The sequence below is a fragment of the Tympanuchus pallidicinctus genome, unplaced genomic scaffold (genome assembly GCF_026119805.1).
Source record: "Tympanuchus pallidicinctus isolate F22 unplaced genomic scaffold, pur_lepc_1.0 scaffold10, whole genome shotgun sequence".
In the NCBI taxonomy this organism is placed as follows: domain Eukaryota; kingdom Metazoa; phylum Chordata; class Aves; order Galliformes; family Phasianidae; genus Tympanuchus; species Tympanuchus pallidicinctus.
The window spans coordinates 19,045,513-19,072,901 of NW_026294619.1; the positions used below are offsets into that span (position 1 = coordinate 19,045,513).

General features: G+C 37.7%; 1 protein-coding gene across 3 annotated transcripts in view; it reads right to left on the reverse strand.

Moving 5' to 3' along the window:
• The window catches only part of SAMSN1 (SAM domain, SH3 domain and nuclear localization signals 1), an 86,316-nt gene that overhangs the window by 31,815 nt on the left and 27,112 nt on the right, over positions 1-27,389 (reverse strand). For 2 of the 3 annotated variants that reach the window (XM_052666966.1, XM_052666976.1), the window contains 4 exons: positions 24,938-25,005; positions 22,384-22,452; positions 18,433-18,556; positions 17,025-17,401 (listed from right to left, as the gene is read on the reverse strand). In XM_052666966.1, coding sequence (XP_052522926.1) covers positions 17,025-17,401; positions 18,433-18,556; positions 22,384-22,452; positions 24,938-25,005 — 638 coding nt within the window. Of the gene's footprint in view, positions 1-771; positions 1,048-17,024; positions 17,402-18,432; positions 18,557-22,383; positions 22,453-24,937; positions 25,006-27,389 lie in introns of those variants that run through there. The other variant, XM_052666986.1, reaches the window with a different exon arrangement.

Consider the following 27,389-nt stretch of genomic DNA (forward strand, 5'->3'; position numbering starts at 1 on the left):
TGTGATCTTTTCACCTGACCTACAGCGTAGCTAGATATTAACTATACTTCTTCCCTGACTTTAAGATACGAACAAAAGAAAATACATACCACAAACAAGCCTAATGCTTAAAAAGCACGTAAATCTATGGAGAAAGTAATTAAAGTATGTTTCAAGTCCATGAAAAAAAACACTAAAAACATTAATTGTTAACAAATCATAGTCTAAAACTGCAAGTGGGACACATAAAAGCCAATGTCATGTAAAACCAAATGACATTCCTTCTGAAGAACTGCCTGCAATAGTCTCTTAGGATACAGGTGTCACACTGCAAAGTGTGCTCCCAAACAAAGACAAGAAGGATCAGTAAACTATTTCTCACAGTATTTCTTAGGATAGCGTCAGTTTGTCATAAATTCAGGGGGTAGAGGAAATTTTTGTGAGTGTCTCTGATAAAAGACTGATGAAGAACATGCAACAACAAACTCCAGTATAGCAAGGCTCTTCAACAACACTATATCAGCTTTGTAATGATTTCTTGGATTGGACCGTTACATTTATAAAGTGATCATATAAAAATAGACTGTTGAAGTTGTATTACTGAAAGAGTGCTGAGGAAATCCTGAAGCATTCAAGGTCTTATTTTTCAGCTTCACATTTTCTGTAGAAGCTGCAAAACCTTAGGAATTGCTCCACTGCATTACAACCAGTCCTGGGCCTTTCAAGTACATAAGCCCTCCTTTAAGAAATTCCTGTTATAATTTACCGGCAATAAAAATTAAACATTCTTACCTTAGGTTTTTGACTTCTCTCCTTATCAGACACATTAGATGGTTTTCTCTTCAACATTTTAAATTTAAGATTGTCTGACTGATGTGCAAAGTCTACAAGCTTGCAACTTAACAACGATAACAACGCGTACCGCACAAGGGTACACCGCTCACTGCAGTTCCTTGTTCAGTCAGGATGTGACCGCTCAGCTGCTTTGTAGAAAAGGCGAGCAAGTTGAAATAGCAGTTTGGGAGGGAGTGAGGAAGGAGAGGAAGTGACTGCAGAGAGAGAGGTGCACTAAGGACGAGTTGAGAATGAGCACAGAGTGCAGAGTGAGAAACTCTTTAATATGTATTCTCCTTTATGTCACCATCAGACCTCAGGAAGACTTTGCACAACCTCAAGAAATGCAGTCTCTTTTCCCCTCTCATTTATCCCACTCAACCTCATGGCACTAACAGCACCCTTCATTTCAACTTGTGCTGAGACTCGAATGTGAAGGAGTGCTGCGCTCATAAGCATCCAAGGATTTTATTCCCCAGCAGGTGTGTGCTATGCTGTGACACATGGTCCAGCTGGTTCTTAATTCCTCCCACTCACTGCTCTACAGCCATTCAATAAATGTAGCGAGGTTAAAGACCACTTAGTGGGAGAGAAAATTTCTAAGGCTGTCTTCTTTTCCATGGTCAAATAGTTTTTTGCCTTTTTTTTTTTTTGCCAGAGAATTTGGACATCCTGAAATAGCTTTTTCAGTTCTCTGCTGTCACTGATTAGGTGAAAAGTAGAAGGGAGAAAGAACAACTCTAGCAGGAGGTTTACAGCAGAGAGGCTTCAATGAAAGTAGATACTAAGTGAGCTCTGATTGTCTGCTTCATCTTGTTTGATATTATTTGCCAAATTCAAACAAACAAGTATTGAGTATCCTACAGAAAACTAGTTTGTTGTGAATCATGGAGTATAAAATCTGAAACTACAAAAAAAAAAAAACATTGCCTTTTTATTGAAGATTCAGGCAAATCTCAAACTTAAAACATTTGAGCCACCCACAGAGTTTCAATGCTGCAGATGAACAAAGAAAACTATTTCTAAGTAAGTTGCAGAGCTGAAAAAGTGAAGAAGTAGGTAAAAAAAATAAATATTTTTCAAAAATTTCTGACATTTTTTCAGAAAAAAAAATAGTTTTCAAGACGATCTATTTGAAGCAATTTCCTCATACGTTTTGCAGTTAAAACTTCTTTTAGCAAGCCTGTGAAAACGTCTTCCGTCAGATAGCAATTCATGAATCCTTGTGGATCCAAACACTCAGTGCACACATCCTGGTAAAGCCCTGTCTGTTTTTTCTGTGTATGTATTGAACCTTAGCCCAGCACCCAAAATGCTTTACTTCACATTTTAATTAGAACTACATTCCTTCTGTATAGAGCTGAATTTTATTATCAATGTGATATCCCTCAGAGTTCATCAGCATTATTATTAATTAAATATTGATTATTAATAATTATTATTATAAACTCCAAGGGATATATAATTCATCATTATTATTAACTCTAAGGTATATTTTTCTTTCATGTATCTGATAACAGCACTTGAAAAGTCTATTTAAGTTTCTAACCCTAAGGAGGTTTTACCATTGATATTTAATCAGCCTTAGTAATTCAGTAAATCCATATGTTATTAAAAATGCTGTACGTATGTTTTACAGTAATTAAACCCTATTATTTATCTACATAGCTGTACATTGCAGTATATTGCTTTTCTTTTTTATCTGATCTAAACCTGAGGATTAAATAAGACTGTGCAGATCATTAGAATGTGATTTCCTGTCTCAGGCCACTATTAAAATCTTCATGATTAATAAAATGGGAACTCATCTGAAGAGTAATATATGAGCTTCCTTTCTGTAGAATATTTATTGTTAAACAGGAAGAAAGAGGCCATTTCAAGAGATATAGTGCCCACCCATATCTATTTCCTTTCCTCATCCACATATCAGAAAAATTATAGCAGCTTGAAAGCTGACCTGATTATGTTCTTGTCCTTGGAAGGTTGACCCACACTAGTTTTAAAAAGTAACTAAGTGAAAAAAAAACAAACGTATAACAGGAAGTTAACCAATACATTTCAAAGAGGGCTCTTCTCTATTAAAAAATAATAAAAAGCTTGGTGCTTGTATTCTCTGTATTTCAAGATGTATTTTCGAAGAGGAATGAATACCTAAGTAAAATAGCAATTAAAATTCTCATACCTAATTTTCTATTGGACATGATTGCACATAACTTATTCCATTTCCTTGCTGGTCTTTGGACCTCATCCAAACTGCAGCAAAATCAATAGAAGTTTTGAAGATTCATTTTATTGGGCTCAGATTTGAGTCCTCCATCCTGAAATACCCAGGTAATGCTGCTCTCCACTCTGCAAAGTCCAATGGGAAGAAAAGTGTTCCACTTAGTAATTAAGATGACCCCATGAGAATGATTCCTTTTATAAAAGGCAATATACGTTATAGCTTATTATTATTATCATTATTCAGTTTTAATGAGTGGTCCATGATAAATAGTCCTGGATACTCGAGTGCTTTATGTGTCTTCCACCCACACAGTATCAAATGCCACAACAGTGTCAAAGTCCTCACTGGCTCCATCCAGTTATCTTACCTTGAAAGAACAAACTACCTACAGTCTACACTGTAAGCTCATGCTTTCAGTATTTGATTATTTTTGTATTACAAAAAGTAGAGCAAAATTAGAATAAAGAGTTTAGCACAGTAGCCAAAAAGCAAACAAGATGAAAATTTTGTATCAGTCCATCACAGAAATCTGGCCCAAGTTTAAATGGAGACTTAGATAGCTTACATTGCTTTCCCTTATGCTAAGCAATTCCAAAGTGTGTTAGGCTATTTATTTCAATTAACACAGGGCTTCTATAATGTATCCTTTGCTTTTATGTCCATGCCTATACTCTGTCTGGCCTAGGTTGCCTAGATATAGCAGAAATCCCAAAATAGCAAATGGAACTGAGAGAATAATTTGCAGTGAATAATTTACTTAACAATTTTAGTCTTTTATTTCCTCAAGGAATGTACTAATGATTGGTCATAACACAGCTAGATACTTCCCTCTCCTGGTCTCATCTGTGCAAGAGCCAGTCACAGTTGCAGCCACTATTACTTGTCAGTGCAGCTCTCTCCATGAACCACCACAGCAAAGATGCAACAGAAAGTAAATAAACAATTGTGAAAAAGCAGAGTTGAGCCTTCCCACCCACAGTAATAACCCATGAAAAACGCCAGATATTGCTGCCTGTGTTGATTGTATAAGTATTTAAATTAAACACTGAACCTTGAAGCTCTGACTTTTCCTTGAGCTTCTGGGGAATGGAGTTGGAGTTCCACCTGTGTATCTATCCAGCACTGAGTGCAGTCTCATCACTGTCAGCACCCAGTACTGCAAATTGGTCCGTAACGCCTAGAGGATTTTGTTCATGAAATGAGGTCTGTAATTTCCTAGTGAATAGGCTCCTCGGTGCTTTTTGTCATGAGGAAAAAATGAAGTAATATAAACTCAAAATCTTTGAGAGACGAGACAGGATAAAAATATTTTAGGCTTATGCTCTCAATGTGGCAGAGGGCTGACACTATATCAAGAACACTCACTTCCTGTACTAAATATGACAATTCTTATGAAACCTGTATAAAGTGGCTATTCAACAAACTACAGGGCTGTTCAGAAAGTGACGCCTCCTATTTTATTATGTCAGCCCACGACATCAGAGGCGGATGTTGGCGGTATGGCAGTAGAGGCTGAACCTTCCCACCAATTTTCCATTACATGTTGCTGCTGTGAGACAGATGGCAGCAGAAGGGTAGTCTGACAGAACAGCATCTGACATGGAAGTGCATTTGAAGCAAAGGTGTGTCATTGAATTCCTCCATGAAAAAAAAAAAAAAGGTAGTCATGGACATTCATTTATGCTTGCTGAATGTTTCTGGAGACCAACCAGTGCATGTGAGCACAGTGATGCAGAGGTAGCTTTCAGCAGTGGTGACTGCGACAGAGGAGCACTTCCACTGGTACGGCTCTTCACAAGTGTGGCATGCAGGCTTTTGTTCATTGATGGAAAAAATGCATAGCTAGTGGTGGTGAGAATGCCAGAAAATAGTGTTTTGTACCTGAGAATTTGATTTATCAAAGAGTTTCATTGTGCTTGTAATTTCCATGGAAATAAATAAGAGGCATTGCTTTTGGAGTGACCCACATAATAACTGAAATTTGCTACAAACACTTTGTCTTCTCCAAATAATTAATGTTAGAAACAGGGCTTTTTTTCTTAATGCCTACTGAAATAGCATCAGGGAACAACAGAGTGGACTCCAAACCTGTTTAAGAAACAGGGCACAGAGAAGCAGGAATATCCTCATCATGTTGAGTCTTGGGAATTGTGAATTCAACTTTCCTGAGACTCCCAGGCTTCCTTTTCTACCTGAAAAAATATTTTCACAATTCTTTCTTTTCTTATTCTAATCCTTTGCCTTTAAGGTCAATGGAGTCACAAAGAAATATGGCAGGGACAGGCTGTAGAACATCACTACCAAAGCTCCACTGAATTGAAAGACATGTCTAGTACAAAAAGCTGTGCCTAGTGGGTAAGAAAAAAAAAGATGTTTCAAGGCCAGGCCCTCCAACTACGTCCTTGGCATGCTCCCAGTATCACCTGGCCTAAAGGGAAAATGAAACACCAAGAACTTATCTCAAACTTTGATCCCAGCACATTGTCCTGTATGAGCAGTAGATGAACAGATCAGTCATACCTGCACCATGTCAGCTTAGCACTAACACCAATAAAAATCTATACTATTTTGACAGACGGATTCTCAAGGAGATTGGGTTTCACCTATTGAACAAATCCCTTTCTTATTGTCTTTAAGAGTAGAGCCAAAGCTGTATCTATCTCTTCCAGGTAGTCCTGGTGGGAAAGCTCAGAGTCAGCAAGGTTGGTATCTTGTAAAACAGCCACAGGCTTACCCAGCATCTGTGTAGTAATTTCCAGCAGAAATATGTGCGTCACTGGTGGTTTTCTTGTACAATTTATTGTAAGCAGAGCACAGTTTACAGCCTGTGAATTATAGAAAGTAAGTGGCAAGACGCTGCTGCTGTGGGTTCAGGCATGCTGGTGAATTGCATGCTGTTTCTCAGAGTGAATGTTAAGTTGTAGCTCAAAGCTACATTGCAGTGTTTGTGCCTGGGACATCTCAGTGGATTCTGTTAGTGAACACTGAGATTACTAATCAGACACAAGGACATTTTACTCCACATAATTTGCAGGCTTATACAACTGTTGTTTTATAATTATTCAGCTGATGTTTAGCCTCCCAGAAATCCATTTACAGATAAAGAATGACAGTTGCCTTGTGTATCTATTCAGAAAGCTCAAATATGAGATTTGAGATAAAGGGAACAGATACAACAATAAATTTAGGCTCTCTGTTCTAATCTCTTACACAGAACATGACATGCTTCATTCAGCATTTAGAGGACCGGCTTAATGCATCAGCACTGTCAGTGCAGCAGGGGATTTTCTCCAGGTATGTACATGATGTCTGCCTATCTCTGATTAGAATCAAGATCAACAAAAGTAAATTCTGATTAACTGTACTGTGCAGCCTGCTGTCAGGAAACTCTGTAGTTTGAGCCATCTTTTACTAGTAAACATCTCCTGTTGAATTTCTTCACTCATGTCAGAATGTCAAGATGCTGTGCCACCACAGCATTAGGATGGTTCTTTAGATGCTAACATGAAAAGGAATAAAGGGTGGCATTTACTTGCAGGGCTTCACTTTCATTTTGTTAACCAAAGAAAAGGTTATTTCTCCTTTATTCCTTGAATATGTTTTAAAGTGGGAGAAAATAAAATTTGAAAGTGAAAGAGAGGGACAAATTTGGTTTACATATAAATCTGATGAGCAGGAGGTGGACCAACAACTTTTTACACAATCTGACAGTGATAGGACAAGGAGGAATGGCTTTAAACTAGAAGAGGCGAAATTTAGGTTATTTGTTAGGAAGAAATTCTTTACTCAGAGGGTGCTGAGACACTGGCACAGGCTACCCATAGAAGTTGTGGTGCCCCATACCTGCAGGCACTCAAGGCCAGGTTGGATTGGGTCCTGGGCAGCCTGAGCTGATGGGGGCAGTCCTGTCCATGACTCTCACTTCAATGCCTGAATCTCACTGCAGGGATTTCTGTCTTCTGCTCTGGCAGGCATAAATGTTTCACCCAATCTGTCAGCCACCTCTCCACTGAACGCTGACACACGGTGGGCAATCTGTAGCCAGCTGAGTTTCACCATGCAGAAGCTGAGGCTCTTTTCCTGCTGGAGTTCTGCCAGGTGATGTCTCCCTTTGCCACTCATGGTTTTGCCCTGCTTGTGTTGCTCAGGTCTTCATGGGATACTTCAGGCTGAATGATCACAATTGAGCAATTTGCCCCAGGCCAGCTGAGCCTCACTGGCAGGGAAGAAAAATGGTCTTAGCCTATCAGCGGGATGAAACACATTCTCATACATTTGTTTCATTAAGATCTGAGATAATGTGTATTATCTGAGGCTGTCTGTTGGCTAAAAGCACTCAAAGGGACAGTCATAGTACTCAGTAGCTGTCAGGTAATGACCTACGTGTCAGTAACTTGTCTTTGGGGAGAGAAGGGAATGTGCAAGGGAGGATATCTCCAAAACTCTGTGTTGTGGAGAGAGAGTAAGAATGTTTTGCCCCTTCACAAACCCCCCACTTTTCTTCAGGATTTCCTTTATCAACCTTGATTTTTTTCAGAGTATTATTCACTCCTTCCCTTCTCACTTTCCTACAAAGATTATGAGCTTCTAAACTCAATCCTTGCAAATCAGGAGTCTTCTAATTACTTCTTATTCTCACTTATGTGATTCCTGTTATTTCTTCTACACAAACTGTCCTGTGTGTTTTCTATCTCCTTGTCCTTGCTGCTGCCAATGAAAGCAGAAGTTGATGTGGAAGAGATGAAACTTATCCCTCCAACAGATCCACAATTTGCTACAAGCTTTCATGAGCTACACAGCAGGAATTCCTGGAGAGGAAATCTTTTAAACAAGTTTGGGTTCAAGCACCACGACGAATCTAAATTATAAAAAAAAAATAGCACTCTCAGGTAACATTAATCCATTAGATTGAAAAAACAAAAATCAAACCCAAGAATGCAGGACTTAGGGAAAACAGAATTAAATGCTATCTGTGATACTTCAGTTTCACTCCTTTGAACATGTTCTGTGATAAAGTTTTAATAATGTTATTATTTACCATATTTTCTCTGCTGTTTGATTCAGTGCAAAGGACTAATCTGAATGGAGGTGTCAGAGTCTGAACTCCTGCCTGTGCCACAAGTTGGAATGTGCATTCTTGCTGGTGCATCAACTATCTGATGTGTAAAATAACATGCTGTCTCCATTTGCCAAACAAAGCCTGAGGCAGGTAAGTTATTTGTCTAATATCACACAGGAGGTCGTAGAAGTGCAGGGAATTGAATTGGCATTGTCTACATCCTTAATAACTGGATCTTGATTCACTGAGTTAAGATAGCTGAGTGCTTCTATGGAGTAGCAGAATATTCATTTCATCACTATTTTTCAGTGAAAAGCTAAGAAAGTTTGTTCCTACTTGTTTACCTCACCATTTATCATTGACTGACTGCTGTACTCCTCAGTTTTTGGCCCTGTGGTTGGACATGCAGAAAATTTCAGTGAACATAACTGCAAACAAAGTTTTAGGCATTTGACTTCAAGGTTTTTGGACTGAAAAATCTCAATAACATCTTGGTTATTTTAAAATGTCATCCATATCAATTGATTTCATCATTTTCCACTTGTATAAATCTATCTGTAGGATGTGAGCGATCGTCTGTGTATATCTGTGATCTGTCATGTGAACCACTGCAGTGGCTAACACAACAGTCAATAACTGAGGCCACATGTACTCCTGTATTGTTACACTGATTAATTTTTACAGCAGTAATTTGGAAGCACAGTTCATTTGAGAGAAAAGAAACTGTGTTTTAAAACACCTACAGAACCCGGAATTAAATACTGAAAGCCCATGAAGATACACAATATAGTCTGCCTCTATCTGAACTCTTGATTTTCCCACTTCCCACACACTATTTGTTGTCATTTCTTATAGTATGCTATTAAGTCTAAGTTGTAAGTAGAAGTGAAAAAGAATTTTCATGTCACTTACCTAATTAATTTGGTTCTTTTGTGAAAAATAGTCAGCCAGATTTCTTCAAATGGATTAGCATGTAAGCACTTCCAACAAGAATTATGCTATGTTAAAGTTTCCAATTCATTTTCCCTGTATATTAGTGAAGGAGAACTCTGTCAAGCAATTAAACATCTACAGAAAGTCAGTTCAGAGATTTCATTACTATAGGTGAATTCCTTTCAAAATAATATTCAGATAGAAGTAATTTACTATTTTTTTAGTAGTTTTTGAAAAAAACAAACCTAGGTTCTATCGTTTAATGATCATATTTAAAAGAATTAGAAATGTGTAGCAACATTTTATTTCAAATCTTATTATTTAGAAGCCGTTCTTTATTTTACTCACAATTATTTTTTCAAAGCTGGATGAAAAGCCAGTATTCAAATTCCATTTTCAGTTTCTAAAAAGATGTTTGAAATTATGCAAAAAATGCCCTGTTTTTGGACAGTGTCACAACAGAAGAATTTCTGCAGCTGGACTCAAAAATAGGTAGGTCACTCCAGAAGTAATGCCTCTTATTTATTTCCACGGAAACAACAGCAGATACAAAGAGTACAATAATGCTATTTGATACAGCAAATTCTCAGCTACAAAACACTATTTTTGCAACACAGTCATCACCTTTAGCTATGCATTTTCACCAGCAGTGAACAAAAGCCTGCATGCCACACTTGTGAAGAGCTGTACCAGTGTAAGTAACCCACTGTCACTATCAGCACTGCTGAAACGTACCACACTTTGCATCACTGTGCTCATATCCACTAGTTAGTCTCCAGAAACGTTCAGCAAGCATTGATGAATGTCAGTGGGTGCCACTGTTTCACACGGAAGAATCAGTGACACACCTTTGCTTCATACGTACTTCCATGTCAGACACCATTTTGTCAGACTGCCCTTCTACTGCCACCTGTCAAATGGCAACAAAATATAATGGAATATTGGTGGGAAGGTTCAGCCTCTACTGCCATACCACCAACATCCACCTCTGATGTTGTGGGCTGACATAATAAAATAGGAGGCATTCCTTTTGAAGCAGCCCTGTACTTTTATTCTAATAACACAGCAGCCCTGGAAATCTTAATGTCTTTCTGATACTGAAAATCCTTGTTAATCCATTTATGCTGCTGCTGAGAACTGGTATCATGCAACATTACCAACACTTCTATGTGAGGGAGACAAAATCAGAGCCAATTTCCTCTAATTTATGAAAAGCTTATTTCACGAATAACCTTTAGCAGAGTACTTTAAAGTATAAAAAGGTGTCTTACCAAAGAGAATAACTAGCCTAATCAACACTCACAAAACAAGACAGGAAACATGACCATCTCCTGAGCCAACTTAGTAGTTCCAGAAAATCAATATTCCCTAAATGGAGTCATTTATATTAGTTGGGGAAGTAGACAAGGAATATGAGACATTTTTATATGCACCTACCACCTATGTATTCTTGTAAATTAAGGCAAATAAGAATCCTTGAGTCATCCTAGGTTGTGGCTTCCTTAGTTCTACATTCAGTCAAATCCCTACCAAGTTTGTCAAGAATAAGATATACTGAATTAATGAAGATTTAATATTTTGACTACAGAAGGGAAGTTTTTCACCAATTTAGTAAGCAGAAAATTGGGCCGAAATTTAAGTTTCAAAAGTGAATCTATGCAGAAGTAAAACTTCATTACGCTGTGTAAGGAGATAAATTGCGCTCAAAAAGTTCCAGTGTTGGGTAGATCTCAAGGCACATGATGGCTTCATCGGTCAGAACGTTCCTGCCAACATCAGGAGCTAATGCATTAGCATAGCACAGGACCAGAATACAGCCTATAGCAGCTGATTTCAATAGGAACACTGCTCAAGCAGAGTAACGTGTACTTTGTTTTGCTATGTATGACCTATGGGAAGAAGGGACAACTTTTAATATTTTTTAATATTAAAAAAGAAAAATGCCATTTATAAAATACTGGACTGACTGAAGATAGCGATCTGCAAGACAGATAATATTATCATAGCATAGGTATATGAAGCAGCAGACAGGCAATACATCTAATTTTCTCTTGGTATGCAAAAATGCATCATTTTGGCAATTCTAAAGAATGCTAACAGGAAGTCATCCTTTCATCAGACAGTTGGTTATCAAAAAATGCACTTAGCTTAATTATATTTTAACTCTTAATCATGTTTCATGAAGCAGGTACTATTTCTTTTTCCTATCATGAATTCATATGAAATTTACAAATAATAAATATCTGAAATGCACAATTTTCCCTGCACTTTTACCAATTACATTTCCTTTCATACTTTATGCACAACAGCAATCAAAAATAACCTTTCATTTCTCTCTCCAGCTATAGCTCTGCATTACATAACAGCTACACTGAAAGCAACGCCATGAAATCAGTTGAGGTGAAGTGAAATGCTCCTCTGCAGCTATCTGAAACAATATTAAAGATGCTGTGGTATTTTAAGGTATCTTTACTGTGAATAAATTCACTTAATTCTCATTTAGCCATATATATTCTAGCAAGTACTACCTATCAAAACATACAGAACAGCCCAGCAATATTTAGAAGGAGAAGTTTGAAATTGTTAAGCTTTTTAGTAGTTGGGTACATATACTTCTAAGATTAACAGAAAATGTGGCATAATTCCCTACATAGCTATGAAAATTTCAGTAAGGTATTAAAAATATAAAGTAGGACAACAGTTACCATAGTGAAGCAGTAGCATCAAATTTTTCATGTTTTTAAAATCCTGCTCTGAGAGTGCATATTCAAGTCATTGCAGAGAAAGACACTACATTTCTAAATTTTTCATACTGCTATGTAAGAAGGTGGCTAGAATCATTTTGGGAAGCAGAATGACAGCAGCAGGCATACCATACCAGCACAGCTCAGTGATGCAACTACAGCTAGGCCGGAAGAGTGAATATTGAGTAACGCCATCCCAAACTCCCATTCCCCATGTACAAAGCCTGAGGGATGAGTCCTCCTCTCACTTTAAGAGGTGATTTTCACTCTGTGTATTGTACTGAAGCAATCCATACAATATTTAACAACTTCCTGGTATAACATTTTCTTAAATAAAGCTCCCGATGATAGGAGATGTAGTAAGATTCCATAGATGCTGGAAATGAGAGATCTACAGACATCAGGAAAGACTGCAGACATTAGGAAAAATAAGAGCTCTCAACTTCATTGGTGTTCATGTCTTTTCAGGTAAGTTAATATTTTGCTTAATATTTCTAAGAAAAGTAAACGGTGAAATTTCAGTCACGAATCTTGACTTTTCCCCAATTTTAAAATCAGTGCCACTTCAAGTTCACAAGCATTTGCCTTTAACCGACATATAAATATATCTCAATCCCTATCCTACTCACAGGGCTTAAAATTCAAAATAACCTTTAACAGAGCTATGGGACAGGGTTTGAATCAGGAAATATTGAGTGCTTTTGAATTTAACCACGTGATAGATTTAGATGTAGCAATATTCCCTTTTGTCTATCAGCCCCAAAAACACCGAGGGGTTTCTAGCTGTCTCTTGGCCCTGTAAGAGAGGTGCGAAGTAAAAAAGGTAAAAGGCTGAGCTGTGTGCACTGATGGGGATATCATAGTAGCAGTTGAACGTAGGTCAAAAAAGAAACAGGAAACCTGATGGGGGCTTACAAGTGAAGATACGATGGAGAAGCAGCTGGACACAGTTACATTTCTTAGAAAACCAGTCCTGTTTTCTTTCAGGTCTCAGCCACAGCTTACCAGCTGAACACCCATGATGGTCCTGACTGCTTTCCAGCCAACCTTTCAGCAGCTCTTTGCTTCTTTTCAGGGCAAAGACTTTGAGCTTCAACAAAGGTACAAGTGAACTGGACTTCCATAACATCAACAGAACAAGGAATTGATAATAGGTGAGGCTCTGGCTTCCTATTCTACCACTGAAATAGAACAAGAGATGCAGATTTGAAAAATACCACTTATTAGTGGTACTGAAATAGCTAGAAAGACTGGAACTGTTTAAAACTGGTGTCTCAGAAATGCAATTTTATGTATTCCAGGCATTCGTATGGTATTATGTTTGCACCAAATAATGATTCTACATATAACTGAGAAAACTTTGAAACTTTGCTAAGATCTGTATGGGCCTCCATCAATAGAAGGACATAAACTGAAAGAAATATGATCAGAAAACAGTGAAACTTCCTCAGAAAACTGAGCACACACACACACAAAAAGCACATTAAAAACAGTAGTTTTGGGCACAGGAAAAACTGCTGCCTGAAATGAAGAAGAAATCCCTCAGCTATTCTCTGAGCAGAACGGGTCAAATGCAGTTTTCAATTTTGAAGCACATTTTCCTGGAGAAGAGCACTGTCTGTCCCTGGTCATTACTGGCTGTCCATACATTCGTATCCTTCCTCCGTACTCCACTAACCTAGAAAATAATGATCCCTAGTACACAAGAAATCCAACAACCTGCCTAGGCCTCTAGGCATTACACAGCACCTCTCAGAGAGCCGTGATGATCAGGAGAGCAGTCATGGCACAGAGTGCAGGATGTGAACAATCATACCAAGCAACCAAAGCTGTGAGAAGGGATCAGGAATCAGGGCCTATTAAGTAGACCATATTTGGAGAAGTCTGAATGTCAGTAAAAAGAGCTGAGGAGAAAAGTGTTTCTTCAGCAAAGAAATTAGTATCAGAATGTGCATGTCTACTAAGGATCAGAGGGTAATGATGAGAAATGGTTTGTCCGGAAAGCAAGCAAGTCAGAACAGAAGGGCAAAAAGCCACGTGGTCAATGAAATAGAAAACCACAGCAATAATTACAAGGCTATTTCTCTCTCCAGTATACTGCGGTAATATAAAACAATCTGCAGCATAGTAGTTTCTTTATCTAGGACAAATTGCCTCTTTTTTGCTTTTTTCAATATTTTCTTAAATATATTCATCTACATTCCATGGAAGAACTATTTACAAGTTACTTTTTATACCTAAAATAGCAGTGATGTCTTTAGCGCAATTTCGACCAGCCCCCAATTATATTGTGAACAGCTGAACAATCCAGGAAAAAAATGACTTATGTCTAATCTAATTTTTCAGAGAGCTGCTAATGGTGGCACTGTGGCTATAAAATGGTAACATAGCACATTTGGTTCATTATTTAATTAAAGGCCAGAAATACAGACTTCTAAAATGTTTTCATGTGGGCAGGATGGGTGAGATAGGAGCTAACACAGGCATTTAATGTGTGCTCTGAAGGAAGACTAGCTGGAGGAGTTTGGTGAGTGCTGTAGCTGACAGTGCAGGCCTGTTCTCACAGTTCTTGCTTACGTGACCAGTTTGGATGACCTCTGCCAGCCTTTTGCTGATTTAGGTGAAACAAACGTTGGCAATACAGAACGCCATAAAGAAGGCTGTATGAAGAGCAAGGGAGTAAGAAAGGAAAGAAGTCTGAGGAAGAAACTAGGAGAAGGCATTAAAGATCATTCATTAATTTTTCTCTAAACAGCAGTTTCTCTCTAAGAGATCCAGGTCCTTTTTTTCTTATGATTATGGGAGAGCATTAATGATTTACTATGTATACATCAAGCTTTATAAATCCTAGGCTCCATTAGATTTGTATGGGTTAACAAGATGAGTCGAGATAATATGCATCCTAGAGATTTACCTCTGCCCCAAATTAAATCAGCCAGTTTGCTAAGAGAATAGGAAAGTCTTGAACCTTAGTCTTACATATACCAGTGTTGACAATTTTCCTTAAGTTAGGATGTAATTATTAGCATTTCAGTATTACCTCAGACTATCTACTCCCTATCATGCTACAGACAACAGAGCAGTAGCCAAGCCAAGATCAACCAAGAAAATGAAATGTTGCTTTACTTTTAGAATCAGAAAGAGTATTATGCAAAATATCGGGTTTACTCTAGTAAATAAATCAACATCAGAAAGAACATCTGCATCATCCTCTGTCCCTAATCCTCTCATAGCAAAACCATCAGTGCTGGCTTTTTTGATTCTTAAAAAACAAAACTGAAAATCCAGTCTTCATAATCTTCAATTGAGCCAGTTGGTAGACTGCAAATGCAAAGAATGAGATGTCTTACTATTGCCTGTAATCTAAATCTGAAGAGACTAAGCCCAGAGAGTTACATTAAAGTCAGGAAACAAACTGTCCATCAGGAAAGCAGATGGCAAAATAAACAATAATGAAGGAAAAAAAAAAAAAAAAAAAAAAGCACTAAAGCTCTTGCTGGCACTTAATAGTAAAATGGGTAGGATAAATCTCACCACAGTAGAGAATGTTAACAGACTGTTTGCAGCAAAATGAAATACAATTATTAAATCAACATTTATGCTCTCATAAATCTGATCCACACATCAATACTATTAGCATTTTGCCCTGGGGCTTCTTTCAGTCTTAGCTTGAGATGCTGAGTTTCTTTCACTAGGATAAAGCATATGATGGAGTCTGGCGTTCCTCACACAATCTGGTTTCTGCAGGGAATCCTGCTTACTTGTAGACTCACACAGCACAGCAGTCTTTTGTGCACAGCTTCCATCCTATTTCTACCAAAAGTCTGTTTACAGGGCTCTCCCTGGGAATCAGCACTGCTGAGGCCATCCAGGATTTCACTACAGCACCTTCATTATCTTTTTTGGGGGAACAATTTTCTTTCTGTCCTAATTACGGAATCATCAATCAACGCTTTGGCCTTTCTGTTTTCTATGCCAAATTCCAGGAAAATCTTCCATGCTACATTTTGCTATTCAAATCCCACATATCAGGTACTGCTTTTTGTTGTTCAGCCTACTACATCATTTAAAAAAGTCTGAATGACTACTTTAATGTATTCAAGAGTATGGTTGCTATATTGACCTACTTCACTGCAGCAATGATGTGTATGTGTGTGTACCTTTCCTAATGATATACAGCACACATTAAAGAAAATGCTGTTTTCAGCATATACCAAGTCAGAGCCAGAAACTGATTCAGATCAGGCTCTGGTTACTCAGGTCTCCATTTGCACACCCAACTCGCAGGTGCCTGTGGCTATCTTGACTCCTGTGATGTAGATTCACATTCCTGGGAGCTGGTGTTACTGCAGAGCATGAACCATCTCTGTCCCTGGAGCATAGCATGAGGGAATGAATGAAAAGGCAAAGGAGTCTGCTGTTTGCTTTTTCCTGATAGTTTTCAGTCAGTTGATCACCTTCCACGTGTTTACAATCACTATGTGCAATACCAGAAGACCTGCTGTTTCCAGTATTAAGGGGCAGAAAAACCTCATTGCAGTGTCCACTGTTTATATATCTCTCCAACTAAAGTTTATGTTTGTTTGTTTTCTAGTTTTAAATTGCACTTAAAAAAAACTACAACAACAACAAAAAAACTCCATCAACAGTAGTTGAAATAGAAAAGCCTTCTCTAGATAGCTGTTCAGAAAGTCTGTTTCAGAACAAGATCGAACTCTGCTCTCCTGCATCCATCTCTAAGAACTTGTTGCCACAAAGGTAATTGCAAAAACAGGTTTCACCAGCTGACCTGATCCAAGAAGACAGATACATCAATACTTCTTCAGCCTCTGACCTTTCTCCAAATAACTCTAGTGTCCCTTACTAGAATTGCAGTGACCTCTAGGGGCCTGATCCAACACCACTTGTTTCATTGACCCTTACGACTTCAGTTTACTCCAGACTTTCAAAAAGTTTTCTAAGTCTGGATGAGTATTTAATGTACAGCTGAAAAATCCAGTGTGTCTGATGAGAAACAAAATGATCTAAAGCCTGGTTCAATGCTGCCAATGCCTGCACAGAAAATGAATGACCTCAGGATAACGAACCCCTGGTGTTACTCTGACTGACACGTCCATTTACCTGAAATCCAGATCTGATTTATTGCATTTCTGAACTATATGTAAAATGACAGCAGCTTTTAATGCTGAACCAGAGCAAAAAGCTTCTACTTTTTACCCATTTCAGTACAAAAAGAACCACTTCCACTTACCCAAGAGTACTGCAGATCCATATCAGTTAGGGAATTTGTAAGATGTGGCTGATGAGAAGCGCAAGTACATTTTTCCCATTCTTCTATTTTTGAAATCAAGAAATCACAAGGACAGAGCTGGTTATCAGGAAATGGCTTCCAGTCACTCCACAAATGAAATTCAGTTTCTGAATGGATTGAAATCATTCCTAAGTTACTAAATTTGGAAGTATACGATCGGCCCAAAGATGCAGAAATAAACTCTGCCCTAGTCTCAGTCTCTTCTTTTCTCCTCACATTGTCTTTCCAGGCTTTCTTTTCCTGAGGTTTTGCCAGTTTCATGCAGGAAGTTAGTGCCTCTTCATCCTCTTCTGAAAGATAAGTATCTTCTAATGTATCTTTAAAAATACAAATACTTCTGTTAAGATATATTGCAAGACATACAGAAAATAGCATAATACTTTTCTTAAATATTGTCTTTTGCTTTCTATGTAATGAAACAGCCGAAGACTCCATTAAAAAAAAAAAAAAGATAATTACAAACACAGAAAGACATCTGAGCCAACACCAAGATTTATTCTCCTCTTGGCTTATTTGTGTTCCCTCAAAATCCTGAAATTTTTACTGTTTTTGAAATGAATACGAAAATTTACTAAGTTAATGTCATATTACTGCAATAGTTGCAGAGAGTATATGCTTAGTTTAAATACTGAAAAAGTTCAGAGGGTTTTTCTAGATAATTACTCTCCTACTCCTTTCTGTTACGTATGTTTGAATTAGAAAGTAGTTGCTGAAATCTAAATTTCTTCACAATTATTTGATTGGAGTAGTAATTAATTAGATCGCTAAAAGTCACTTGCTGGTATCTGTTTAAAAGATATCATCTATACCAAATGCATGCATGGTTAAATAAATGTTGGCAAAATAAATTCAGATAAAGAACTGCTGCACAGTCAGATCAGTAGGAGGAGACCCAACATCATACCTTAGGCATCGTATCTTAGGCAATCAGGTATGATGAGAGACTGAATGGTGGAACAAACTTTCTTGCACTCCCAGCTGCTACTGACTCATGGATGAACACTGACTGTTAACTTTGCTTTTGTAAGCTTTGCCTTCCTGATATGAAATGAGATACAAAACCACAAACTCCTTTTGGAGACACTGTCCTTAGCATGGAGGCCCCACTGTTTAGCTGAAATTCTTACTTGCAAGATATACTGTTACAAAACTCAAGCCAGTGTGACAGGAAACAGGTTTTCACACTATGATGATGTCACCACATAGTGCTACCACAGTAACATCTCAGCTGGGATTTGAAAATCGTGGGTGGTGAATGACAGATCAGGAGAGGATTGTTTATAGTTATGTTCAATACAGTGACATTTGGCACATATTGGAAAGAATGCTGCTCTGATGTCTTACTTACTAAGGGGGATCAAAACATGTTTGACATCCTCCAAGCTTTGTGTATTGGGTTTTTTGGTTCGGACCAATTTCTGCAATCGTTTTAATGTTCCCATGGACTCTGCTTTATCATTTGGTTCTGCACCCTGCCAAAAAAAAAAAACAAAGATACAGAAGTAACTATTAAAAATTCATAGAAAAAAAGTACCAATTACCTCAGTCTTTCTTCATAAGAGAGGTGCTCCAGCCTTTTGATTATCTTTGTGGCCCTCCTCTGGACCTGTTCCAACAACTTCACATCTTTCTTGTGCTGGGAGATACAGGCCTGGAAGCAGTACTCCAGATTTTGTCTTAGAAGAACAACATATAAGGGGCAATAACCTCCTTCTGTCTGCTGGCCACCCCTCTTTTGAAGGAACCCAGGATACCACTGGCCTTCCAGGCTGCAGTAGCACACTGCTGGCTCATGCCCAGCTTTTCGTCCACCAGAACCTCCATAACCTTCTCTACAGAGCTGCTCTCAATGAGTTCTTCTCCCAGTCTGTATACATACCTGGGATTTCCCTGATCTAAGGACAGCACCTTGCACTTGGCCTTTTCAAACATCATTAGGTTCTTGTTGGCCCACATTTCAAGCCTGTCTAGGTCCCTCTGGATGCTGTCCCTTTTTTCTGTTGTATCTCAGCTTATAGTTGCTGAGCACGCACCCAATTCCACTCTCTGGATAAAGATGTTAAAGAACACCTATCCCAAGATGGACTCCTGTGGGACACACTTGTGACCAGCCTCCACCTGGACATAGAGCCATTGACCGTAACCCTCTGGCTGCAATAATCCAACAGTCTAGAAATACTCCAAGTTCTCTTCCAATCTGACTGTGAACTTCTCTTTAAGAGAGACATGTCATACAGCAAATAACTTATCTTCCATAGCCATGTGCTGTGTTTCACATAGGATATCTGATTTTCATTAGAAACAAGGAAAAGTAAATGTACTAGAAGTGCGTAAAAACAGTTCAGCAATGACTATAATGGCTGCCGTGTATATTCATCTATTTACATCAGAAATTAATTTGGCCTTTTTAAATAATATATCTTTACTGATATTATGAGTGATTAAGTGCTAGTGCTGATGTCACCAGAAGGTAGGAATGCAGAAACCTATATTGCGCTCTCCCCAACAATTAGGTCACACACATTAGCTCCTTTCTGCTTCTCATAGACATAATCTTTTGAGACAAAGTCATCAGGGAGGCTTGCCAGTACAGTCTAATGTAGATTGGGTAGGCTACTTAGGGGTGGATCTTGAGAGATTCTGAACTTCACAAGCCTGTCCAGGTCCTCTGGACTCTATCCCTTCTTTCTGTCATATCTCAGCTTATTGTCACCAGCAAACTTGTGAGGGTACACCCAGTCCCTGGGCATCAGGTCCTCAGAATGGACTGTTCTGCTGGTCTGATACCTGTATTTCCCACTGCTAGATAACAGACAAAAACTGGTTCCTTCAATTTTTCACCAATTGAAGAATTAATTATTTCACAGACCAATAAGATCTAGTGTCTTTGAGTTTCAAACCATCTCTGTCTTCTTAAGGATCTTGTAGGATAAGGACCAAGCAGATCCACCTTAAAGCTTTTGTCGGCTTACAGTCCTTTTACAGCTTATATCTGAACATTCATCATCAACTGTGGGCCAAATGCAAACATCCTTAGATTAGTCATGACTTGTTTAAAGCCTCTTCTTCCATCCTCCAAATTCAGGAGAGCAGGATTGCAGTTTTAGTTTATCTAAAGACAGAAATGGAGGTGCAATTTTTCAGTCTCCTATTGTGAGATGTCTTTGCAAAATTAATCACAATGGGTTTAAAATGCTAATATGGCTCAGTTAGATAAGAACTCTCATAGAAATAATTATTTGTTCACTTGTAAGTAATGATACAAAAGCAACACAATGACTTATGATCTAGGATTTCCATCACGGAGACATGAAGATAAACAAACGATAATCTATTCAGATAATTTTATTAATGGCAAACTCTAATCCTCTTTACTTTAAGAGCATTCACTGTTAGCTAGTCTTATGTACTGAAATACAGCAACTCCCCTTTTTACAGAGAAAATATAATCTCATACAGTATCACTGATGGGACAATTTTAAAATTTAAAACAGTTTATTTTGCTTTGCGTAAGTATCAAAATCCAGAATTTTAGCTGCCTACTCATATGGTACATGAAGTAAAACACCATTTTCTGTAGATAGGTGTACTGATTGTCCTTGTTCTCATTGTTTTGGTATGTTGTCTTGATCAACCTCAGTCAGACTTTTTGAAAACATGCATAAAAGTGAGAAAAACTTAAATTTTATTCTGTGATTTCAAGCAATTTTCTTCTCACTGTTTGTGTTATCTGGAAGCTAGCATCTTTGGTTGCTACTGTACAGAATATGACAGAAGGAAGAAGATTTTTACTGACCGGACAAGTAATTTGTTTTACTAATTTGGAGTATGCTACTTTCCAGTACCTTCTTTCTCTATAGAAAGAGAATGATATTTAGCAGTACTGGGAGGATAGTGAAACCTAGTTCACAGAGCAATAAGACTGTACTTGCAAAAACTGTTAATTTCAAACACATTTAAAGAACTTTTAACTTTCTTTTTCCTTCAAGTTTTAGGGTCAGGATAGGGTACCTGCTTTAGCAGGGGGTTGATTCGATAATTTCTTAAGGTCCCTTTCAATCCCTGCAATTCTGTGATTCTGTGATTACAACACAATTTGTGGATAAAGGTATCTGTAAGCAAAGGATTCTTTCATGAACAAGAATATTCTTTATTTCCATGCTTAAGGGATTTCAGTCATGAAAAATGGTGTCACATGAATTAAAAAAATAAAATTGTCTAAGAAAATAAATAACAAGCTGCATTTTAGTTGAAAATAATTTGCATGAAGTGTACATGAACAGTTATGGTCAAAAGTGTACATTTTTAAATGTCCTTATAAAAATGGATTGCAGACAGAAATAGCTAAATTCTGTCTGACAAACAGTAGTTTATCCTAATGCTTTCTAAATACCTCAGAAATCTTTACTCACGGAGATGCTATGAGGATTAACCTGGTGACAGAAATATAACAATTTGAAAGCTTAATGAAAAAGACTGTTGGCCTGACTCCAGCTATCTCAGTCCTGTTGAGCACTCCTTTTCCTGGGTTAACTACATTAATTTCAATAAAAGTACTTGCACAGCACGTCACTTCTCAGTGTAAAGAATTTAGTCACGGCAGAGCCAAGTCTCTGTGATTTTCCCTGAACTGTTTGTCTTTCCTAAAAAACTGCAATGATTTAATCATGATTAGTTATGCATTCATATTCAGAGTATAGTATAATAACAAGAAGAGAAAAATTACTATGTGTTTATCACGTCCGTGGTATTACTGTTACAGTACCACAGAAATTTTTCAAAAGTACCAGTAATATCCCTGCTGCATATAATGAATATTAAAATAGTACACTGGAATAGAGAACATTCTGCTCTATTTATACAAAGGGTCAGCTCTGTAAAAGGCACTGATTTTGGATAAACTTTATGTTAAAAAATGTCAGTAAAGCCACAGTCAGCTAATAAACAGACAAGTACTGTGGAAACTTCTTTCTTACGCTCTTGGCCATAGATATCAGCCTGACCTTTAAATATCCCCATCATTTCGGTCTGGTTTTCTGTCTGCTCAAAAATTATTTCAGAGTCAAACTAACAGGCTAGAAGTTTAGATAGATTTTCCCTTGGGAAACCACAGAGCAATTATAAATTATTCTATAAAAGATAAAGAAATGTCATGATTAAAAGCATGGATTTTGGATAAAGATCTTTCAACTTTTGGGAAAGCAACATGCAGTAAAGGAAACCATTTTAAAACAGCATGTTCTTCATATGACTGCCAGCCACTATTGAAATAAAGTGAACAATATTCGTGGCAACTCACCATTTCACCATTACTTGCCACTCTTGGATTGTAAACTCGTGGTGGAATCCATTGCTCATAATTTATCACCTAGATGGTAAGAAAAGTTAAAAGAAATCCGATGTAAATAAGATGAATAAGTATAAATTACCATGTTACTATCATGCCATTAAATGAAGGTTGAAAGATCAGCAGTCTTTCAACAAAACACTGTGCATACAAACGTGATGGCTGATAGACACCGGCTGACACACACTGAAATCAGTTTGAAACCAAGCTGTCTTCATTTCATCAGCTGCCTGGGATGCCCTATAAGCATCATGCTGCCTACATTATACCATGGGATGCTTGAATCGCATTCTACATCCTCTTTTTTTCTACGAGCAGGAAAACCTGAAGTCTTTCTTCAGCCTCAACTCCTCAGCTGAGGAGCAAATGTCACTGATGCAGTTCTAAAAAGAACCTCATTCAGTCTGCCTAATTTTGCCTCTGATGCTGAGCCCCAAGGGTGTGAGTTCGGTTTGGATTAACAAAGCAGAGAAAATGGGAGGATCTTCAGAACTAAGCAAAGACAAGACTATATACTCTTTCATCATCTGCTCATAATCCATTTCTTGGTCACAATGTCCTCATGATAGGAACATCAGGAGAATACACTTTCCCTGGGGCGCTGATGCAGTCCCTGGTGGGCAAGCCTGACAGTGCTTATAGCTTATCAGTGAAAGTAATGAATGCCAGCCTTTTTTTCTTCATGAATATGAATGACACTTTGAAGGCTGAATGCAACCTAAGAATTTACGTGAGAAATGAGGCATGAAACATTTTTGAAAATGTATTAGCCCGAAGACTGCATTACTTCATATTTTATGTCCTTCTCAATATGCTACAAAGGGTTTGAGCCATGGAGGGAGCCCTGCTAGACTTGAACAAACAAGAGCAAAGAAAAATAAATTCAGAAGGTACAGTTATTTTCTTACAGTAAAGCTCAACTATTACAGTGTTGCTCTTGTGTCAGTCAACCTGTGCTGCTCCAAGCCTCTTTTTGCAAGTGCTTTAAGATGGAATTGAATAGAACAGAATGGAATGAGCATCTAGTTAAGAAATGGATGGGGAATCTCAGTTTTCCTGAAGCACTTATAGAAGCCTGCTTGTCTGAGAGACAGAGTGCAAAAATGCTCATTTCTTTAATTGCTCTTTCTTGTAAACTTGGCTCTTTTATGTTTCATAGAATCACAGATGCACTTGGGATGGCTGAGACAGGAAGTTACCTCTGGGGACTTGTAGCGAGAACAAGTCTGCTAGAACAGGTTGCCCAGGTCTGTGTCCTGGAAGGTTTGAATCATTTCCAATCATTTTCAATGATAGACATTCCACAGATTATCTGAGCAATCTCTTCCAGTGTTTGTTCAATTTTGTAGCAAAACAAAACAAAAAAAAAACCCACTTTCTTTATGTTAAAAGGAATTTTCTATATTTGTTTGTTTCTATTGCCTCTTCTACTGTTCTTGGGTACCCCACCCCTGACAGCAGTCTGACTCTCTTTTCTTTACTCTCCCAGAAAGTATTTATACACCTGGGTCAGATCTCCCTGAGCCTTCTCTGCTTCAGGTCTCTGAATTTCTCTATGTATGACATATGCTTCAATCTCTAAATTATTTTTGTGGCCCTTAAGAGGATTTACTTCTCTTGGACTGGGGGGCAAATAATTGGACCCAACACTCACAAGAGGTGGGTCAGCTCACTAATGCTGAACATGGGGCAAGGATCACCCTCTTCAATCTGCTAGCAATGCTCTGCTCAATGCAGCCCCGGAGGTTGCTGACCTTCTTTTCTCCAAGAACACTTTTCTGGCTCATGATCAAATTGGTGTACACCAGGACACTCTGGTCCTTTCCTGTAAGGCTGCTTTCCAATCAGTTACCCCTCAGCCTGTACTGGGAGAAGGTGTCATCCATCCCCAAGTTCAATACTTTCACTTGCAATTGTTGAACTTGATGAGGTTCTTTTTGGGCCATTTCTCAGAACTGCTGAAGTCCATTTTGAAGGGCAGCATAATCCCTCTGGTACATCACTTTCTTTTCTGGCTCTCTGCTGCTCACTTCTCACCAGCTGATGTGTTGTTAACTACTTTTATATTACAATTATTATACAAACCCAGGGGTCAGAACTCTTTAATTGCTCATAGTAGTGGCCTAATTAATATATTCAGAAGAGACACAGTATGCATTTATATAAATTAAGATAGCATTAGAGATACATGTAGTAACATGGATCACACAAAACTAATACAAACACTTACTATAGGTCTTGGCTGTTACAATTCAAGCACATCAATTTAACAGAAATGTGTTTGTTCAAGAAGACAGGAAGTTTTTTATGTGATAAAACCTATTTGATCTGCATAATACAAACGGTGCACAGCTCAGACAGCCAAGATCTTTTAAACTTGACTTCTGAAATACATACAGGTATGCTGACCATGAAGTGCATGCTTTGAAAATTCATACAGAATGGAAGCAAGAAATATGCTTTTTGTTTGATTGAAATTTTAGAAGCTCGAGAGTAGTTCTTTTACCTGGCACGTTGTTTCTTCTATCTTCTTTCCTCGCAGCAAATGTATCCCATCACCAACAATATTATCTTCTATGAATAATGAAAAAAGCAACAAAAGACATGCTTTCAAATGTCCTGCTTTCAGGTTTTTTTCTGACGAATATCATTTGAATTGCACTTGATAGTTTGAGCTGACATTTTGACTCTCTGAAGTTAACCCTGTATCATGTAAACATGCATTTTTATCTCAAACTACTTTGAAGTATGACTACAGAGCAAACTAACAAGATGATGTACATAAATATAATTCATTCATGCTTACTTCTTCGTCTGAACTTAGTCCTCAGTTTACTAATGCAGAATCCCAACAAGCACTTCCGCCAGTATCTCAGTGTAGAAGCATGTGAAATATTTATATAAAAATTTGAACTCCCTAGACAAAAATGGTCATTGCAGTTGAGCTCTGTTCAACTTCAATCTTTGAAATAGTTGGATGAGCATGAAACTAATGCTTTGTTTGGGAAGAATGTTTACTTTCATTACAACAGTGCACAATAATTAGTCAAATTACTTTAAAAGTCTACATTTTAATAAGACTATTTTGAAAGATCTACTCTCACTTCCATTTTTAAGTCAAGGCAAAGTATCCACCATCACCTAGTGCGTGACCCTAGCGATTACATTCCATCAGTACAGATATCAGCCTGATTATGATTTTCTAATCACAGAATTAAGTGCTACCTTGGCTTTCCAAAATTAACAGAAAATAACCTTAACTTGGTCTTATTTTTGCTGCTGAGGAATGCCTTGCAATATTGGTAATAATTATTACCCCAGTCCTCAAAATGTCTATACTTATGTTGGAATTAAACAAAAACAGAAGGTGAATAAAGCTGATCAAAAAAACTTGTAAACTCATGTCAGTGAAACAATCAAAGCATCACTGTACAGGCAAGTTAACACCTATATTTTTATGTTATTTATAAAGAAAATTCTGAATCAAGAGACATACTTAGTATTGTTAATTTTCTTAAAAGACAATCTTTTGTAAATAAAACAAACAACATTCAGTGCTTCTGTAATTTTGCTACTTGGATATTGTAAAGTCTGAGTTAAAATTCACAAATTATGATCTGAGCATCAGGCATAAAAGAGCAAAATTTGGTTCACACATGACTTCCACCCTCAAACCATAGGTCAGTTGCACAGGAAACCCCATTAAGCAATTTCCTTTATTTAGCATATGCATCAAAAGTAAGAAGGAAAATTAGTCACTTTTTTTTTTTTTTAGTGAGTTTTAGAGGTTTCTATAAGAGTTTAAATAAACTTAGAAGACAGTATCTTTCTCCTGAATACCTGATAGTTACAGCAATACCAACAACTTTCTGATAAGCATATTAGAGTCCAAAATCTAACATGACCAGATGTCCTAAGCACCTACAAATCTCCTTGAAGTCACTGAGGGCCAGGTGTCTGATAGCCCACCCATTTATTTGAATGCAGAGCTAGTTAGACTTCTAGAGGCATTGCAACTCACGTCAAGCAGTGCTTATGCAGTCAGATTAACATAACTGGGAAGTTTCTGGTCACTTTAGTGTAGGGGGAATTAGGAGCAGGGGAGAGTCATGTCCACTATTTCTGCAAGGTGTCAGCCCTTTTCTGTTTGTCTCAGGAATGCATTTGCATGGAAGCTCAATGACTATGACTCTCATAGTCAACTTTTTCAACAATGTCATTTTCAGGCTGGCAAATCTGGTACTGATGATTTGGATTTGGGCTTGTAAGTGAAGACAGGTATTCCCACTATTCTGTCTGTGATATATATATATGGTCTTTATGTTATATATATATTGTACTATTATAGGAATAAGTGGTATTTTAGAGATTTTGCACACAGTCACATTAGGGACCTAATGCAAAGGCTGCCGGAGTCATTGGATGTCTTTTCATTGATCAGGTTTGGATCAGGCCCATGAATATAGTTCTGAAGTAAGCACAGGAGCCTATGCTGGCCACCACACACAGCCTATTGCATCTAACAGAAAATCATATTATGCAATAGATTTGCAGACCTTGAAGGATTATCTCTCTTAAGAGAAGGTTTTAATCAATAGTGACAAATTATCTTGATCAATAGTGAAACACTTTAAATCTCCTTGTAATGGTTTTCACCACTGTGTGAAGGGGACTTCCCTTTTAATAATTTTACTGCAAAGGGGGAAAGGGAGATTTTTATTTAGCTGCCAGCCTTGCTTCCTGTTCCCTCTGGGCCCCTGCCCTTCAATTACAACACTTGTCAGCTTTTAAAATGTGCACTGCTTCTTTTGCATGCTTTGGATATTTAAAAGGGTAAAAAAAAAGTCTTGAGTAGGAAGGACTGGAGGAAGGTCAAAAAGTTCTCTTCTCTGATTTAACTTTTTTCCACCTTCAAACTGACAATCTGTACAGTAGGTTGAAGAATTTTGAAATATTTT